Source organism: Camelus dromedarius, chromosome 18 (genome assembly GCF_036321535.1).
Source record: "Camelus dromedarius isolate mCamDro1 chromosome 18, mCamDro1.pat, whole genome shotgun sequence".
Taxonomy (NCBI): Eukaryota; Metazoa; Chordata; class Mammalia; order Artiodactyla; family Camelidae; genus Camelus; species Camelus dromedarius.
In genome coordinates this window covers 11658585-11677484 of record NC_087453.1, presented here as the reverse complement: position 1 = coordinate 11677484, position 18900 = coordinate 11658585, and the positions used below count along the sequence as shown (strand labels likewise).

The following is an 18900-nucleotide window of genomic DNA, read 5'->3' as shown; positions in this document are numbered from 1 at the left end:
CTGGGGTCCTGCCTGACTCGGCATCAGGGACTGTGGGCAGTGGGGAGAGGAGGTGGTGTAAGCCCTTTCTTTGCCTTCTCATGCTGGGGCTGCCACACACACACAGACACACAGACACACACACACACACACAGACACAGACACACAGACACACACACACACACACACACACACCATCCCCTGAGTCAGCTCTTCGCCTGGCCAGGAGGGGCGGGGTCACTGATTCAGTTAAAGCCCCCACAAGGGCAGCTGCAGCCAGACGCTGCTACCCTCACCATGAGCCCCTGGCAGACCTTGGTTCTGGTGCTCCTGGTGCTGCGCTGCTGCTCTGCCGCCCCCAGACCACGCCAGCCCACCTTTGTGGTCTTCCCAGGAGACCAGCAAACCAATCTCACCGACAGGCAGCTGGCAGAGGTAGGCAATCTACCCCAGTCTAGAGTTGGGAAGAACTGGCCAGGAGTCCCAGGAAGGGCATGGGGCCTTACAGGGGATACTTCGGGGGCATGTTGGGGGTGATGGGCATGTCTAGAGAACAGAGGTGTCCAGGATCGGGCACTAGGGGATGGCGGTGTCTGATGGAGGCTCTGGACAGTGATGAATGGGAATGGGCTAATGAGGTTTTCCTAGATGGGCAATGCGAAATGGTCAGGCATTGGAAGGTTCTGGTGTGGGGATGGGCTGGGGGTGAAAAGGGGTAAACCCTGAGGAGTTTTGAGGTTGGCACCTCCCAGGGGCATTCGGGGTGGAAAGGAGCTGAGGATGTCTGCAGGGAAGGGAGGGAAATTCTTGGGTGGGCACCCTCACTGCTATCCAGTATACCAAGTCCTGGATACAATGCCTCTTTGCTAGTCCCTGAGCACTTGGAGGGTTGGAGTCCTGGCCCAGTGAGGCAGAGAAAGGGATTTGGCGCTGTGGGATGTCTCTATCTCTCCCTGCATCCACAGGAATATCTATACCGCTATGGCTACACTCACGTGGCAGAAATGAATGAGGACGAGGACTCCTTGCGACGGGCACTGCAACGTCTCCAGCGGCGCCTGGCCCTGCCAGAGACTGGCGAACTGGACACCACCACCCTGAATGCCATTCGTGCCCCGCGCTGTGGCGTCCCAGACGTGGGCAAATTTCTGACCTTTGAGGGTGACCTCAAGTGGCACCACCAAAACATCACCTACTGGTGCATGGCCGGGCCCCACGGAGGGGAGGGGGCAGTTGAGGGAAGAGGCGGGTCCCCGCGGGCTGCCTGGGGGTGAACACGTCTCCGTCTTAGGCTGCTCCATGGGTTTCACGAAATGTGCAGCCTGGGGCAAGTGGGTCCACCTCTGAGCCTCCGTTTCCCCATCGGGGAAATGGACCTCGCAATCTCAGTCCTTCTGCCAGGGCCGTTTTGAGAGTCCAAGGAGAAAAATGAGCCTGAAGATGCTTTATAGATGAAAGCGTGGAGGGCAGGGAGCCTTGTATACCTGAAGTCGCTGAGACACCGGGTGTCGCTGCTGCCCCAGTCCCTGCCTGTGTCTTCTGACCTCTATCCTCCTGCCTTTCCCCTGCAGGATCCAAAACTACTCGGAAGACTTGCCCCGCGATGTGATCGACGACGCCTTTGCCCGTGCCTTCGCGCTCTGGAGCGCCGTGACGCCGCTCACCTTTACTCGCGTGTACGGCCGCGAAGCTGACATCGTCATCCAGTTTGGTGTTAGGGGTGAGAACTCGAGAAGGGGAAAGCCAGGAGGGCTGGGACGGGGACAGGGGAGGGAGGACCATCAAGAGAGCAGAGGGGGGCCCTGGACCCGGCTTTCTCTTGCGGGTCCCCGCAGTCCTGGCTGCAGCTCGCCCTTACTGCGCCCCCTCCTGCCCGACGCCGTACAGCGCTAGGACGCAAGTCTTCAGCAGCTGTTTGCAGGGGAGATTTTAGCCGCATTCAGTTCAGCTTCCTTGGGCAGTGCACAATCTGCGCAACTGTACGTGGTTAACTCTCTTCTCCACCTGTTTCTTCAGAACACGGAGATGGGTATCCCTTCGATGGTAAGGACGGGCTCCTGGCACACGCCTTTCCTCCTGGAGGGGGCATTCAGGGAGACGCCCACTTCGATGATGAAGAGTTGTGGTCCCTGGGCAAGGGCGTCGGTGAGATCCTGAGCAACCCCAGACCCCGTTCCCTTCCCTTCCCACGCGCATCACCAGCCGCCTTGACCCCTGGCCCCCTCTTCCTGCAGTGGTTCCGACCTACTTCGGAAACGCAAATGGCACCGCCTGCCACTTCCCCTTCACCTTCGAAGGCCGCTCCTACTCGGCCTGCACTACGGACGGCCGCTCCGACGACATGCTCTGGTGCAGCACCACGGCCGACTATGACACAGACCGCAAGTTCGGTTTCTGCCCCAGCGAGAGTGAGTGCCTACCACCTTCGGGGGTCCAGACGCTGGGTTTTAATCCCAGCTCTGCCACTAGTGCTGTGAGGCTTGCAAATCACTGGCCTGTTCTCTGGGCCTAGTTTCATCATCTGTGAAAGGAGGCGAGGAGGGGAGGAGTTCACAGGTGGCCCGTGGGTCAATAAACTCGTGGCACATTGGGGTAATTGTGTGGCCCTTCCAGGACTCCACACCCGGGACGGCAATGCCGACGGCAAGCCCTGCGTGTTTCCGTTCACTTTCGAGGGCCGCTCCTACTCTGCCTGCACCACCGACGGTCGCTCGGACGGCTACCGCTGGTGCGCCACCACCGCCAACTACGATCAGGACAAGCTCTATGGCTTCTGTCCTACCCGAGGTACCTCTGCCCCACCTACCTGATTCAGCCTCGCCCCCTCATTCCGCGTTGGTCCTCGAGAGCGTGGCTCCTCCACCCATCAGTTCCTCTTTCCACTCCTTGGTGGTCCTCAGGACCGCCTTGACTCTGCCTGCCATCACCTCAGCTCCAGTAACCGCCACCGCATGCGCAGTGGCTTGATCTTTTAGCCCCAACTGCTGCTTCTGGAGCCCGGTCTCCAATCCCCAGGCCCTGCCCTCCAGCCTAGCCTGGTCTCAGCTCTGCCACGCAACGCCCCATAGGCTTTTAAAAGAGGCCACCAGGATTTTCTAGCTCCTTGATTGGCCCGTCCCCTGACTCCTTATTGGACCCACCCACTTGGCTCACTGGAGGCTCTGGGTCTCTCCAGCCGACTCGACGGTGACTGGGGGCAACTCGGCGGGAGAGCTGTGCGTCTTCCCCTTCACCTTCCTGGGCAAGGAGTACTCGACCTGCACCAGAGAGGGCCGCAATGATGGGCACCTCTGGTGTGCCACCACCTCGAACTTCGACAGAGACAAGAAGTGGGGCTTCTGCCCAGACCAAGGTGGGCAGGGTCCCAAGGCTCTGGGGCTGGGGGCCTCAGTCGGGGCAGAGATTTGGGGGAGAGATGGTGGGGTCTGGGAACTCAGCCCAGGACTTACGTCTCAGGCTCCTTCTTTTGTCCAGGATACAGCCTGTTCCTTGTGGCTGCACACGAGTTCGGCCACGCTCTGGGCTTAGATCACTCGTCTGTGCCAGAGGCGCTCATGTACCCCATGTACAGCTACACTGAGGAGAACCCCCTGCATGAGGACGATGTGAGGGGCATCCAGTATCTGTATGGTGAGGACATGGGGCAGGGATGGAGGGAGGAGAGGAAAGGGCTGGGCTCTGCCAGCCCGGAGTACTCTGAGAATGGAAAGGGGTGGGGGGAAGTTAGGACCCTAGCATTTATCTGCAGGAGACCCTGGGGCCAATGGGTACAGTTATTGCCAGGTCAGTGCTTGGAGATGATAAGAGCCCAGACTCTAGAGTGAGACAAACGTAGGTTCAAAAGCCACTTGTGCTAGATGACCTTGGATATGTTACTTCACCCCTAAACTTCCTCATCTGTACAGTGGGGCTAATACTTGCCTCATGGGTTGTTAGAAGGTTTACGTGCTTTAGAATAATGCTTGGCATATAGTAAGCACCACATAAGTGTGTGATATTTTTATTATTGTCATCACTTATTATTAGTAGTATTATTTTCTCATTTAAAAAAATGGGGATACTAAAGAATCTACTTCATAGGGTTTTTCTTCACCTGAAGATCAAGCGAGCTAATGTGAATTTATAAAGCTCCTAGCAATAAGTTTGGCACTCAGATTGAGAGCTCAAAAACCCCACCAGCTTGGGGTGGGAGTGAGTGTGTGAAAGAAGCTGTGTGCCCAGGATCGATCAGGCTGGGGGAGGGAGGCTCCAACATCTAAAGTGAGAAAATTGGGGGCCAGGTAGGCCTTGGGGGAGCAGATATTCCATGGGCATTGAGATATGTAGGTACCGAGTGTCTTAAGCCCTGCTTCTTTTCAGGTTCTCGCCCTAAACCTGAACCACGGCCTCCAACCACCACCACAGCTGAACCCCAGCCCACGGCTCCCCCGACGGTCTGCGTCACCGGGCCTCCCACTACCCGCCCCTCAGAGGGCCCCACTGCTGGCCCCACAGGCCCCCCTTCAGCTGGTCCCACAGGTCCCCCCACTGCTGGCCCTTCTGCGGCCCCTACAGCGCCCTTGGATCCAGCAGAGGATGTCTGCAAAGTGGAGATCTTCGATGCCATCGCCGAGATCGGCAATCGTCTGCATTTCTTCAAGGACGGGTGAGGGGGCAGGGCTGTGTGGTTGAGGAGGGAGCTTGAGGCGGGACCCGCCTGTGTCTCTCTGGCCACTGGCCTTCCGTTCAAGGTTCAGTGCAGCACCGCTCCCTTTTCACGTTCCCAGGAGGTACTGGAGACTCTCTGAGCGCGGGGGACGCTGGGTGCAGGGCCCCTTCCTTATCAAGAACACGTGGCCTGCGCTGCCCCGAAAGCTAGACTCTGCATTTGAGGAGCCACTCACCAAGAAGATTTTCTTCTTCTCTGGTTCGTTTTTTCCATTCTCCCTCCTCTGTTCCCACTCCCCTCCCCGCCACTCCCCAACACCAACCTAGGAGAGGCAAAAGACCGAGGATCATCCATAAGTCACCTGTACGAATTAGAAAAAGGCATCCCTTTCTGGTAGATGCAATTTAGCAAGGGCTGAATGTCTGCCCTCACTGCACCCTTGCACAATCATACTAAGCAGCTTTGCAATTTAGGCACGGAGACTGAGGGCACGCAGAGAGCAGAAAGGCCCCGCTGGGTTCTCCCTCTTGACATTCGGAGAAAATGTGTGTCCCCTGCCTGCCCCCAGATCGATGTGACCCTTATCTCCTGCAGGGCGCAAAGTGTGGGTGTACACAGGCGAGTCGGTGCTAGGCCCGAGGCGTCTGGACAAGCTAGGCTTGGGACCGGAGGTGCCCCAGGTCACCGGGGCCCTCCCGCGCGCCGAGGGTAAGGTGTTGCTGTTCAGCAGGCAGAACTTCTGGAGGTAAGTCCCTAGGACTGCCGGCAGGGGGAGCCCGCGCGCCATCCGCCTGCCCACCGGCACAGCACTTTCCTCCTCGCCACCGTCCTGCAGGTTCGATGTGAAGACGCAGAAAGTGGATCCCCGGAGCGCCACCCCCGTAGACCAGATGTTCTCCGGGGTGCCCTTGAACACTCACGACATCTTCCAGTACCAAGGTGAGGGCTGCGGACGAGGGTCGGGGGAGAATTTCTCCCTTAGATACCTCATGGTAGGCTCCCCTGCCTTAGCGGACTGGTCAAACTGAGGAAGAAGAAAAAAAAACAAAAACCCTGGAGACTGAGGTAAATCCTGCATCACAGATAAATTCCCTATAGAGGCAGGGACCGGCCCCAGATCATACAGGGACACAGGAGCACAACCAGAACCAGGACCCAGATTTCCTGGCTCTCCATCTGGAAGCTTTTTCCCTTACAGTACAGGACACCTCGTTTGCAGGAGGCTTATTCCTTTATTAGACAATATTTAGCAAGTGCCTGTAATGTGCTAGGCACTGTGCTGCCACTTGGGTTACAGTGATGACTAAGACAATTCGTAGTTGTGTCTTTGGGCAAGTCACTGCTACTCACCGAGCCTCAGTTTCCCCATCTGTACAATGGGGAAGGTAGCTGAAGTTACACTTGCTTTCTCTTTCTCACCACTCACATTCAATCAGCTGACAAGTTCTGTTGACTCTGCTACCAAAATACTCACTTTTCACCACCTCCTTTGCAAACACCCTAGTCCAAGCCATACTGGTTGTCCAATACCTTTAAAATACTCTCTGGGAGACTGGCAGAGGTTAGGAGTGGAGAGCAATGGTCTTGAGGGTGACTCTAGACCCATTCCAAGGTCAAAGAAACTAACATGACCTGATCTGATCTCTCTCCTCTCCCCCCTCCCCATCCCCTCCCACTACTCCTGTCATTCCCTTTGCTCTGCTCCACTCTCATCTGCCTCTGGCTGCTCTCTGAACACATCAAGGTCATTCCCAGCTTAGGGCCTTTGTGCCAGTTGTTCACTCTGCCTGGAAGGTTTTTTCCCCAGATTGTTACTGGGCTGCCTCCCTCTCATCCTTCAGGTCTTCGCACCAAGGCCACCTTCTCTGACCCTTATTACCTATTCATCACTCACTTTAATTTCCTTCTTAGCTTTCTCCATTGTCAAAATCCATCTCGTTTATTTATGCATTTGCTTATTAACTGTCTGTCTTACCCCACTAGAGTGTAAGAACTGAGATCATGACTGCATTTTTCTCTACTGTATCCCCACTGTCTTTAACAGTGCTTGGCACGATAAATATTTGTTGGCCAAATGAATGGATTTCTTGAATGAGTTGTTCTGAGCATTGACTGTGTGCCAGGCTCTGTGCTTTGGACATGGAGGTCTGTGCCCTCCAGCATCTCGGGGTGGGGGGGGGCAGAGGTGTCATATGAAAACCTTGGAAAGATCTAGAAAGGGAAGGAGGGATGATTGTGAAGGTCTCACTCCTGTTTCTGTATTTGTATGTGGGGGGCTGGAATCACCCCTTTTGGACCTGCCTCTCCCTTGCAGAGAAAGCTTACTTCTGCCAGGACCGCTTCTACTGGCGTGTGAGTTCCCGGAATGAGGTGAACCAGGTGGACTATGTGGGCTACGTGTCCTTTGATCTTCTGCAGTGCCCCGAGGACTAGGGCTCCCCATCCTGCTTCAGCACTGCAGTGTGGGTCCCCACGGGGATCAGTCTGCTTGGTACAAACTGGTGGGTCTTTTCTGGAGGACAAGGAGGAGTGGAGGTGGGCTGGGCCCTCTCTTCCCACCTTCCTATTTTGTTGGAATTTTTTTTAATAAACTTGGATTCTTTAACCTTGAGGAGCAGATTTATGTATGTCTGTACAATGCACGTCTGTATGTATGCAACCTACAGGGTGCGTACCATGTGCCAGCCCGTGTTCTAAGCACTTCATACATATTAACATTAATCCTTCCTATTAGGAAGGTATAATGTAATTAGTCCTATTTTATAGCCAAGGAAATGGCCAGCCTATTATTTATTCATCAAACATTTATTGAGCCTTTACGTGGAAGCCGGCTGTGTGCTGGGTACTGGGGATAGAGAAATGAATTGGACTATGTTTCTGTCCTCAAAGACCTCTCAGTGGTCCTCAAACTTTAGGATGCATAAGAGAGCCCTCAAAACTTACTTAAGGGGGAGGGTATACCTCAGTGGTAGAGTGTGTGCTTAGCATGCAAGAGGTCCTCCTGGGTTCAATCACCAGTACCTCCGTTAAATTAAAAAACTAATTACTTCCCCCACAAAAAAAAAAAAAAAAAAGAAAAGAAAAGAAAAAAAAAAAGAAATAAAAAGAAAAAAGAAAAGGAAAAAAACTTTGCTTAAAATGCAGATTCCAGGCTTTATCCCCAGACAGTTGAGCTTACTTACAAGGGTGATGATTCTGTGGCTGCTGGGGAGGGGGTCACACTGGGACAGTGTGCAGTGTGTGACACTTTATTCTAGAATAGTGGTGTGTATGTGATTCTGCATGTTGTGGTTGAAGTCAGGAAACAGTTCCCAGCCACGATGACATGATGAGCAAGAGTTCCTTCCTGTGCAAGTAGGACAGTCTTCTTAGATGGTAATTTACCAAGAATCATTAAACCTAAAAATGTTCCTACTCTCTAACCCTCACCCATGTGTGCACAAAACAACACACAGAAGGATGTGGATTGCAGCACTGGTCATAGAGTGAGAAACTGGCAACAACCTAAGTGCACAGAAGTAAAGCAGTGGATAAATAAAACATGGATTTTATACATATGGTAAGAACTACCCCTAGTACAGCACTGACTGTATGCCAGGCACTGCTGCATGTGTTTTACGTGTGTTAATGCAGCCTATCCTTAAAACATTCCTATGAGACAGGTACCACTCATACCTTAAAGGTACTATTACTTTTGCCATCACCTCCTCCCTCCCATTTTACAAATGAGGTAACTGCAGCACAGAATTCCACAGCTCACCTGAAATCTCAAAGTTGGTGAGTGGTGACAGTGAGATTTGAATGTGAGCTCTTGGGGCAAATTCTGGGAGAAGAGAAAAAGCAAAGGACATTTGGGGGCACTAGAAATGGCTTAGAACTCTACTGTGTGGTTTTAGCAAAGAGGATACTGGAACTGTTGAAGTAGGAATGGTGGTCTGGCTAAATGAGAGATGGTTCAAATGCCAGGCTGAGGAGTATGGATTTGACCCCCACAGCTTAGCAGAGGGACTTGACTGAAGGGTTGGTGGAGGTGGGTGGAGGTGAGTGGAGGTGATGGGCTTGGTCAGATTTGATAATTTCTACACCCAGGGCCCAAGTGGGAGTTTAAGGAGGGGTTCAGAGAACTTCTGCCTAAGCTTCCTGTGGGTGGAGCCCTTCTCTCCTAACTCACCCATTTCTCGCTCAGGAATGACACACTGCCACAGGCATAGAAACGTTCTGTAATATGGCTTGTTTAAAATTCCTCTGGACCCCTGTCTCTCTCTAGGTTCTGTTCCATTTCTCTATTCCCCACCCAAGTCCACAGTAAAACTTCCCCAAAGTACGACTCTAGTCACTGTCTCCACTTCCTCAATTTCCACTCACTCCTCAGCCATTTCCAGCCTGGCTCCACCCCACTCCTCCACTGAAATCACTCTCTTCAAAGCCATCTACCATCTTCCTGTAGCTGGATGCAGTGGGTACCTCCTTGTGCTCATTCAGTATAATCTTTCGGCTTGTTTGACACAGTCGACAATGCCCTTCTTCCTGAGATTTTTCTTCACCTGGTCTCTGGTCACCCCCCACTCCTGGTTCTCCTCCCACTTCACTGGCTGGATCTCCCTCTTTCCAACCTCTGAATGATAGCGTGCCCTTGTGTTTGATCCTTGGACTTCTCTGGATACATTCAGTCCCTATGATCTTGTCTAGCCCTGCAGCTTTAAATAGCATCTCTCTGCTAAAGACTCTAAAATTTATATCCCCAGGCTTAACCTCTCCCCTGAGCTCCAGATTCGGATGTTCAACTGCCGACTAGGCATGATCCTTAGATGCCGAATGGGCATCTCAACCTACCGAGTCCAGATGAACTCTTGGGCTCCACATTCCCAACATGCTCCTGTCGGGCTGTCACCACCTTAATAAAAGACAACGTCATCTGTCCTCAGTCAAGCTTAAAACCTGATTGGTCCTAAAATATAGGGATCTTTTAAGTTCCTTATTCTAGCACAGGTTTTCTCAACCTCAGCCCTGCTGACATTTTGGACCAGGTAAGTCTTTGTTGTGGGGAACTGTCCATACATTGAAGGATGTTTGAGGCTTCTTCAAAGAGGTAGTGGGATCCTAGACAGATGCTTGACCCATTCAGGGTCAGTCTCCCTCTCCTCACCCCAGGCCCTAACATGGGGGTTGGAGTGCAGGGAGGTGATGGTGAGTCTGTGACTCATGGCCAGGCAGTCTTGGTGCAGGACTAGATGCCAGTACCACCCTCCTCTCGTTGTGACAACCAAAAATGTCTCTGAACGTTGCCAAATGTTCTCTGGTGGGCAACATTGCCCCAGTTGAGATCCATTGCTCTAATAAAATAAATAATATTTAATAATAAAACAGATGCTGACCTGTCATAAGTGTACATTTCAATACATTTTTGCAAACTGTTTGAACATGACTGTCTAACCAGCATCCAGATCAAGAAACAAAACATTATCAGCACCCTAAAAGCCCCCTCATGCCCCCTTGTAGTCACTAACTCTTCACCCCAAGAGTTACCATCATGACTTCTCATAGCTCAAGATAGACTTTGACTGTTATCTACTTTATTTAAATAGTATTTTACAATATGTACACTTCTGTGTCTGGCTTCTTTCAGTCAGTGCTGTATTTGTGAGACTTCCATATTGCCTGTGAATTATAGATTGTTCATTCCCAGTACTGTATAGTATTCCACTGTATGAATGTACCACTACTTATTTGTCCATTGTACTGTCAATGGGTACTTGGGTAGTTTCTGATTTGAGGCTGTTACGAATAATGCTGTTATGAACACTCTTGTAAATGTCTTCGGGTGAACATGGGCAGCCATTTGGGGCATAGACCTTGGAGTGGAATTGCTGGGTAGATGCGTATGTATAAGTTCAGCATTAGCAGATGTGACCAAACAATTTTCCAAAGTGGTTTTGCCATCTATACTCCCACCAGCAGTGCATGAGAGTTTCCAGGAGTCCTCCTTGATGCCTCTCTCCATCACATGCAACATCCAATCCAGAAGCAGATCCTGTAGGTTCTACTGACAAAATATATCTGGAACTGGATGCCTGGCACTACCCTAGTCCAGCTATGATCACCTCTTACCTGGGGTCTGCAGGAGCCTCCTAACAGACTCCCAGCTTCCACTCCTGCCCTTAGTAGAGTCTTCACCCAGCAGCCAGAGTGATCCTGTTAATATGCAAGTCAGATTACATCACTCCCCTACTCTAAAACTTCCCATGGTTTCCCTTATAGATTAGAAAAAAATCCAGTCTCCTCCCTGAAGCTTTCAAGAGACCATATGATCTGCCTTCCTCTCCTCTTTCTTTCCCTCTCCATCACTATCCTCTCCACTCACTCTGTTCGAGACACACTGGCCTTCTTGCTGCTCCCTGAATAGTCTAGGTGTCTTTTCACCCCAGGGTCTTTGCACTTGCTATTTTCTCTGCAGGAGCACTCTTTCCCTAGATCTTTTGTTTAGCTGGCTCCTTCTCATCAGTGAGGACTCAGTTCAAACATCAAATCTTCTGAGACGTCTTCTTAGACCATCCCCTAGAGTAGTCCTTCCCCTTAGTCATTATCCCTTGGCCCTACTTTTCCTTCTTAACATATACCACAATCTCAAATTATATCATCTATGCGTTTGCCCACTTTCTCCTCTTTCTCCTCTCACTCATTAGAATGTAAGCCACACGAGGTCAGGAAGCCAGTCGCTCTCATCCAATGCTGTACCCCCGGGGCCTAGCACCCGAAACACAGGCGCGCTATCGAGATGTGTTGAATGAACGAGTGAATGAAACCCTGGTGTTTAGGAGGGCCCGAGCTCCATGAGCCACACACTGGGGACCCTGGTGCAAAGATAGCTCTCCGCAGTGGGTGGGATCCTCAAGCGCTTCCAGTGGAATTGAGAACCCAGGGCCTCAAAGCGAAGTGGCTGGATACAGACGCTCAGCACAGCGGGCACTAGGACCCTGCGCGGCGCCGCGGCCGGCGGGGGGCGGCCGGCGGAGACTGGGAATCCGCTCTTTCTGCCTCCTAGATCCCGGCTGCGGCCACTTGTGCGATCCGGGTTCCTGCCGCGGCCGCCTGGCCCCTTTCGGCACCATGAGCCGCAGGTTCACTGTCACTTCGCTGCCCACCGCGGGGCCTGCCGGGACCTCTGACCCAGAGTCCCACCGGCTTTCAGCAGCGGATCCCCGCCGCCTCTCAGGGGAAGACGCCAAAGGTAGAGGCCGCAGGGGGCGGGGCCTGCCTAAACGGGGCGGGGCGACACAAGGGGCGGGGCCATGGTGGGCAGGCTTTCTTTTGGGAGGGGAAGGGGCCAGGAATGATGAGAGAGGGTGCAAGCCCAGGGCCAGAGAAGAGAGAAAAGCGGGGAACTAGGGAAATGGGGGAAGGCTGAAGAGGAAATGTTGAAAAGAGGGGCCAGATTCGAGGTGGGTGGGGACATAGGGAAGAGGGTGGGGCTAGAGGCAAAGGGGCGGATCTTATGATGAAGAGGTTAGGGCCAAGGGGGCTGGGCCGGAGCTCAGTAATGGGGCGGGGTTATCTAGGGTATGGGGCTGGACCAGAGGGGAGAAGGTGGAACCAGGGAAAGGGGAGGGCTATGTGATTAAGGGGTAGGTCTGGAGCCAATGGGAGGAGGCAGGATTAGCTCGGTTTTGGGGCAGAAAAGGGCGGGACCAGCGAAGGGGTAGGGCAGTAGCATAGGGGTGGAGTTGAGGGCGTGAGGGAAAATGAGTCCGGGTCGCTGGGTCTCCTGGTCTCTGGTGCCGGGCAGATCCTCCAATCCTCAGCCACCCAGGAGGTGTCGCGGACAGCGCCTGGGAATCCCGTTAAGGAGACAGGAGAAAGAGAAGTTTCCACCCCGGGCAGCTAGATCCTGGGTGGATCCCGTGGGGACTCCAGTCCCGACCCTGGGGACTCACTTAGCTCCCTCTGCTTCAGCTCCACAAGGAGTGCGTGGAGCCAGCTCAGGCAGGACTGGGGGAGGGTATCTTTCTTTAGGGCCCAGTGCAGTGGTCTTGTAATGGAAGTTACACGCAGGGTACATAAGAGAGAGGACGGAAAGAGTCCTACTAGCCTTCGGTGAAGAATTAGTATCCTGTATGCACACAGTCTTCTCCGCAGGGGGCACTTGTCAGGGGTCCCTTCGCTGGCTCTGTGCCCGCCAGGTCTGGAAGGAGCCTGGAGAATCGGCTTGAAGTGGCCCCAGCGCGGGGAGGAGGAAGAGCCTCCCCGGGCCGCCAGGGGTCACTGCTGAGCCGCAGGTGAGCTCGCTCTGACCCCAGCAAAACTACACCAAAACCCCTTTAGCGGGTTATTTGTTGAATCCCCTCATTGGACAGATTACCAAACTGAGGCCGAGATTTCCGCAGAGCTCCAGTCCCGTGAACAAACCGCCTCCTGGATGTGGTCACTCGGAATTTTGGGGCTCTTTTCTCTCTTAATCTTCCCCATAATCTATCTGCCCCTTTTCTCATTTTCTGTAATGTCCTTATCATCCTTACAGATTTAAAAGTCAAAACTCTGGGAGCTATTCTCAACTTCTTTTCTCACCTCACCAGATCTGATTGGTCCTCCTGTCTTGGCCATGACACTTTCCAAACTTATCCTGAATCTTGTCACATCTCTCCTGCTGTCACCATCACCCTGGTCCAATCCTCCATCAGCTCTCACATGGCCAAGAACACAGCCTCCTCACTGATCTGCCTGCCTCCAATCTTGTCCTAACTGCTCTCCACACAAGCCCCCCTCCTCCATCGCTTGTAGAATAAACGCCAAACCTTTCATTCAGCCTGTCATTCAAACTCCCCCCTCATCTGCTCCTGTATACCTGTATGTTGTTCTCCCCACCTCCATTAGCCAGGGAAACTCCTACTCACTCTAAGTTATAGCTCATTTAACCTCTTCTGAAAACCTTTTTCACTCTCCCTCACTTCCAGGCAGAGACAGACATTCCTCTCCTGCCCACTGCACCATTATAGCACATGTCCCAATGGATGGAAGTTATTTACTTGTGTGTCTCCATCATCTCAAGGGCAGGGACCATATCTTTCTGTGTTCCAAATTCCAAGCCCACAGCCTTGCACTTAATAGGTGCTTACTGCCCTTCATATGAGAAGGGGAGTGGCTGTAGGTTCCTACTTCCCCTACTCCTGCCTTCTCACCTGCTATTGCCCATCCCCTTGCCTGTGAATAAGATGGCTCTCTCTTATCCGAAGGCAATTACTCAATCTTCCCATTCCCATTTCCAAGATCCTGCATATTGAAGTAAAATACAGCTCCCAGTATTGGGTGTGCAGGTGTGTGTGCAAACTGGATGTGAATCTGGAGTGCTGTGGGCATGTGGCAGAGGTGGTGTGGGTCTTTGCATGTCTTGAAGGAGGGGCATCCCATGCTAGCTCTGTTAACCCGTGGAGCAGTCAGTGAGTCAGTGCTTACGTATGTCACTGTATGTCAGTGTGTTGATTGGCATGTTGATGTGTGAATTTCCATGTCTATCTGTTGGGTGGATACCTGTGTGCATGAGTTTATTGAAGTTCCATCTTGAGAGTAATTTGGGGAATTTTAACCTCTTACGCCCTGAGACAGCCTCCAGCACATGGCCTCCCTAGGAGAACACAAAGTCTGCTGGTATCTTTCCCAGAGCTGTTCTTGTGTCAGTGCTCTGGCCCCAGGGAGATGCTTTCTCAACCTCTTGTCCTCATCCAGGCCCATGGGGAGAGATGACAGTATGTGGAAGGTGGAGGAAGGGTTGGGGGAGGTTTTGTAGGTTATTTGCATAGGAGCCTTGTGTTTCATTCTGGATCAAGGAAGTGGTGTTTGCCCCTGGAGGTGCTTCCTGCTGCCAGGGAATCAGCTGTAGGTGGGAATGCAACTTATGGGGGTGAAAGAAGCAAGTCAGTAGCTGATCCTCGAATCAACCACTAACCTTGGGCTGCAGCTCCCATGCCTCAATTGCCTCATCTGTACCATGGGAAGATCAGTGGTGACTTGGCTGGATAGAAGTGGACCTGGGACAAATTGTTACAACTCTGAGCTACTGCCCCATCATTTTCTACCACTCTCTGCTGTGCCTCAGCTTCTCATTAGGAAGACAGGGCACTAGGAAGGGTGTGGCCCTGGTTAAAACTAATAGGAGTTAGGATGTGTCCCCATGAAGTGAGAGGGGGCCAACTTATGCTAGGGGGATGGAGCAAGATCACAATGTAGCCCATCCATGCTCTAGCTCAGGCTCTGTGGTGTAGCCTTGGGCACACTGCTTCCCCTCTCTGAGCCTCAATTTCCCCATCTTGAGTATAAAGAAGTTATTGGACAGGAAGCTATCTGAGGGTCCTTCTAAACATAAAAATGCTAAGATTCTTTGATGATCTAGAAGAGTCATGTTCTCTACCTCCCCCATACCCAAACCTCATGTTTCAGTCTATCTGTAAATTGGGAAGAACAACACTGAATTATTGGTATAAATATCTGATCTGGAGATCTCCAGCCTACCCAAGGAGTTTCCCAGTCACCCACTCCTCAAGCCAGGACTCAGAACCTCACTGCCCAGTACCTCAGCCCAAGGTGAGCCCTGGGAATCTCCATGGCAACAAACTGGTTAGGAACGGGGCTGTAGTTGCCATGGTGATGAGCTGCTCCCTCTCTCTCTCTCCCTCCCTCCCTCTCATCCCCCTTATCTCCCCTCCCCTCTTCTCAATGAACCAGAGCGATCTGATCTTCGGGCACCAGCTCTCCAGGTCGGGTGGGGATGGGGGTGGGTACAGTGAGAAGGGGGTCTAGACTGAGAAAGAGGGAAGATGGGTTGAATCAGTGGAGGAATGGGGGGCTGTTGGGGTGCGATTGCCATGGTGACAGGGCTGCAGCCTGTTAATTAAGCCCCCGGTTACCACGGAGACGATGGTGGTTGACGTGCTCTGCAGCGAGCCTTGTATGTGTGGGGTGTGCTGTGTGCCGGACTCATCAATTCACTGCGTTTTGGGTCTGGAGGACAGGGCCTGCGTGTCAGGGAGAGAAGAGTGAAGAGAGTTCATGGCCTTGGCTCTGTGAGGCTGGAGCTTGGGTGGGTCTGTTAGACTGTAGGGTTAATGATATAGAGACAAGGGTGGATAGGGATTAAGCCATAAGGAGGAGCACTCTGCCTGCCTTTCATGGAAAAAGAACCCAGTCAGGTGGCTCCAGTTTCTTCCAAACAGCTCTTTTTCCTGATTCAGCGGATGGGGCCTGGACTGGAGGTCAGGGAGCTGGATTCTAGCCCCTAGTTTGCCACAAGTTCACCCCATGAAGAAAATCTGTACCTTTCCAGACTTTCTAGACTCTAATTTCCCCACAAATGAGGACTGGTAAAAAGAATTTATAAAGTTTCTTCCAGTTCCAAATCCTGATACTTATGAGGCAGCTTCCCTGACCTTCTTTCTCTCCGAGAAGCATAAAGTGGGAGGGGGATGAATTTTAGAGACTCATAGTTTAGAAATAAGACCCTGCTCAGCTCTGCATCTCATCTTTAATGAGAGGATCCCCCTGGCCTGAGATCTTCCTAGCGCTCCGGGTGGAGATAGGGTGCTGAGCTGGCAGCCATGTTCCTGGGGCTCGGAGTTGAGTGTCACCTTACTGGCCAAGGCCTAGCTGGCAGTATAGGAGGTGCCTGCAATGTATTTTCTGAAAGCTTCACTGCATAGGGTTGGCCTGAGGCCAGAATAGGGATCAGTCTTCTTGAGAGGTGGGGGCTGTGAATCAAAGGACTGGGGTCTCCCCTTGGGGCTGTCTCTTTACTTGGCCTTGCCTCCTCAGGAAGAGCTCTGTGGCTTTAGTCTGAGATAAATGGAGCAAGCATGAAGAGTTTTAAGAGTGGGAAAAAGGCCTATGGATTATGCAGCCCAACCCTTTCATTTTACAGATGGAGATACTCAAGCCCTGAGAGAGGAAGTCAGCTTTGCCCAAAGATACACAGAGTCTGGGGGCAGAGGACAGGATAGCACCACAATTTCCTGAATCCCAGATGCTTCATGAGATTGGGGGTCTGTGAGGGTGGACAGACGGGGTACCTGGGAGAAGAGGAATGACTCCTGCCTTCACCTGTACTCCCTTGGGATTTAGGTTTTCTCTGTGGGCAGGCTCAGTTCCTGAGTAGCCAGGGCTCTGGACCACAAACGAAAGGAAATACCCCCAGCGGAACATCCCAGACCAGGGATTGCTGGAAAACCTCAGCACTTAATTTATTTCACAGCACTTCTCAGACAAACATGTTACACATTTTACTATGTTACCTTTCTCTACGGAGTAGTAGAAAACCATAATGCCAGTGGTGGTAGTGATGGTGGTGGTGGTGTGTGTGTAATGGAATGCTTAGAAATTCTTGAACACTGGCCTACCCACCTGCAACCCTTATAACCCCTGTCACCAATCCAAACTCATCTCACTTTTTTTGGTGGTTTTCTCTCTGGGAAAGCCAAGAAGACCAAATTTCACACCTTGCCTGAATAGCTAGCTCTCCACCCTAAAGAGTCCTTCCAGTGTCCACAAAACCCAGTGGCAAGGATACCTTACTAGTGGCCCCTCCCAGTCAGTCATCGAAGACTCTGTGGTTGACCCAATCTGAAACCACTGACAAATGTTTAGCAACAGAATCTGAGCGGCAGGCCCTGTCCATGGTTCTGAAAACTTACGCCCTATAACCGCGTATCCAGTCAAGTAGATGTTGTTTGCTTGCTTGCTTGCTTGTTTGTTTGTTTTTAAAAATGACCCTTGAAGGTCTTCTGGGCCCACCTCCAGCTGCAAACTGAGAGGCCACTCTAGTCTTGCATCTCTGAAGCCTGAGCACAAGAAATGGGAAAGAGCTCATCTCAGGCCCAGTCCCTGTTCCTTTCTTAGTAGCCAAGGATTAGAGGCTGCTGAGCAGTTTGGATATGATTACATTCTTTCCCCTACTATTGGATGCAGGATCCATTTAAAAAGAGGTTATGTTGAGGAAAAGAATCCTAAACTTGAATAAAGGAAACTGGATTCTAGACCAAGTTCTGCCATTCACTGACTGGCACTGTGTTCTTAGGCAGTCATTCTCCTTCTTTGGGCCTCAGCTTTTTCACCTGTACAATGAAAGCTGTGCATTAGCTAAGATGATTGACTCGATCCTCTCCAGCTCTGGAACTTAGAGGGCTAGTGTTGGGAGCTAGGGTAAGTCTGGAAAATCATTTTCCCTTTATCTGCCCTCCCCTTTGGATGTTTACATCTTCCAGGGACTCAAAGGGTCCAAACCTCTGATGCTGCTTCACTAGTTCAAGCCTGGATTCCAGGGGTGCTGAGGGGTCCCAGGGTAATCAAGCTTCTGGGGGACTAGTGTCAAGGGAGGGGGAGGAACACAGAAAGCATGTTAGCTCTGGAATCCTCAGAAAGCAATCCTGGATTAGGGGATTAGACACTCCCGCCCCAGGAGAAAATCTGGTCCCAAACCGACAGGCGGCCTCATTTTCCCCTCCCCCATTCTGTCCCTGGCCAGCCTCCGACCAGTCTGCCCTCCCTAGAGGCTGCACCATCCCCAGTGGAACCTCACTGCTGCCTTCTCTCCTCAACACCTCTCCTTCCTAGGGTCATTCTACAGTCAAGAGGGTCCTTATCTGTGGACTCCAGTGATTCTTCTTGGAGGAGAGATGCTAGGATTTTTATCAGTATAAGCACAATGAAAAGGTTCACTGCAACTTCTCAGACTCATACCTCCCATCTTAAGACAGGATGAGCCAGACAGTTCAGCCCAGTGACCCGGAACCTCCCTGGGGGCAGCACAGTGCTTCAATTAAAGGCTCTGGCCTCTACACATCCCAAGCTCCCACCTCTTGAACAGTGATTATGGGAGAGAGTCTGGTTCTCCACCATTCTTCAGGGCTGGCCTCCCCAGCTTTGCAGACAGGCTCTCTAGGGACCCATATTCCATGGCGTCCTACCCTCACTGCCTCAGTGCCCCTCATCTTCCCTCTAGGGGTCACCCCAGACCCCCAGCCAGGCAGCCGCTGCGGGGCCGCCTCCCCGCGGCCGCGACCTAGTTCCCTGCCGTTATTTTTAGGGCGCGGGATGGCACCTGCCCACGTGCCGGCCCCGCCTGCGCTGGAGAGTGGGGGGCGGGCGGAGCTGCTTCTGCTCAAGGGAAGCGAGGCCCCTGTCCCCCGCAGCACTCTCTGATCCCACCCGTGCAAGCCCCCAGTTTTCGTGCGAGGGGACCTCCAGACGCGCTCTGCCCGCCCCTCGTCCCCTCTTCTTCCTCCCTCCCGCGCTCC

At 52.4% G+C, this 18900-nt stretch overlaps 2 protein-coding genes across 3 annotated transcripts in view; both read left to right on the top strand.

Moving 5' to 3' along the window:
* The first annotated feature begins 99 nt into the window (after window positions 1-99).
* MMP9 (matrix metallopeptidase 9) lies at window positions 100-7238 on the top strand. The gene is made up of 13 exons (XM_031433711.2): window positions 100-414; window positions 945-1177; window positions 1551-1699; window positions 1996-2124; window positions 2214-2387; window positions 2593-2766; window positions 3155-3331; window positions 3454-3609; window positions 4339-4624; window positions 4746-4885; window positions 5222-5372; window positions 5463-5566; window positions 6942-7238. The coding sequence occupies exons 1-13, from the start codon at window positions 277-279 to the stop codon at window positions 7058-7060; spliced, it is 2130 nt and encodes a 709-aa protein (XP_031289571.2). The 5' UTR covers window positions 100-276; the 3' UTR covers window positions 7061-7238.
* Window positions 7239-11682: 4444 nt separating this feature from the next.
* The window catches only part of SLC12A5 (solute carrier family 12 member 5), a 36695-nt gene continuing 29477 nt past the window's right edge, over window positions 11683-18900 (top strand). For both annotated transcript variants that reach the window (XM_031433705.2, XM_031433704.2), the window contains exon 1: window positions 11683-11855. In XM_031433705.2, coding sequence (XP_031289565.1) covers window positions 11735-11855 — 121 coding nt within the window. In that variant the 5' untranslated portion in view covers window positions 11683-11734. The remainder of the gene's footprint in view (window positions 11856-18900) is intronic.

Coding starts and splice junctions, on each gene's coding strand:
- MMP9 (XM_031433711.2), top strand. CDS start 277: ATGAGCCCCTGGCAGACCTTGGTTCTGGTGCTCCTGGTGCTGCGCTGC. Junction 415..944: donor CCGACAGGCAGCTGGCAGAG/GTAGGCAATCTA, acceptor CTGCATCCACAG/GAATATCTATACCGCTATGG. Junction 2,125..2,213: donor GTCCCTGGGCAAGGGCGTCG/GTGAGATCCTGA, acceptor CTCTTCCTGCAG/TGGTTCCGACCTACTTCGGA.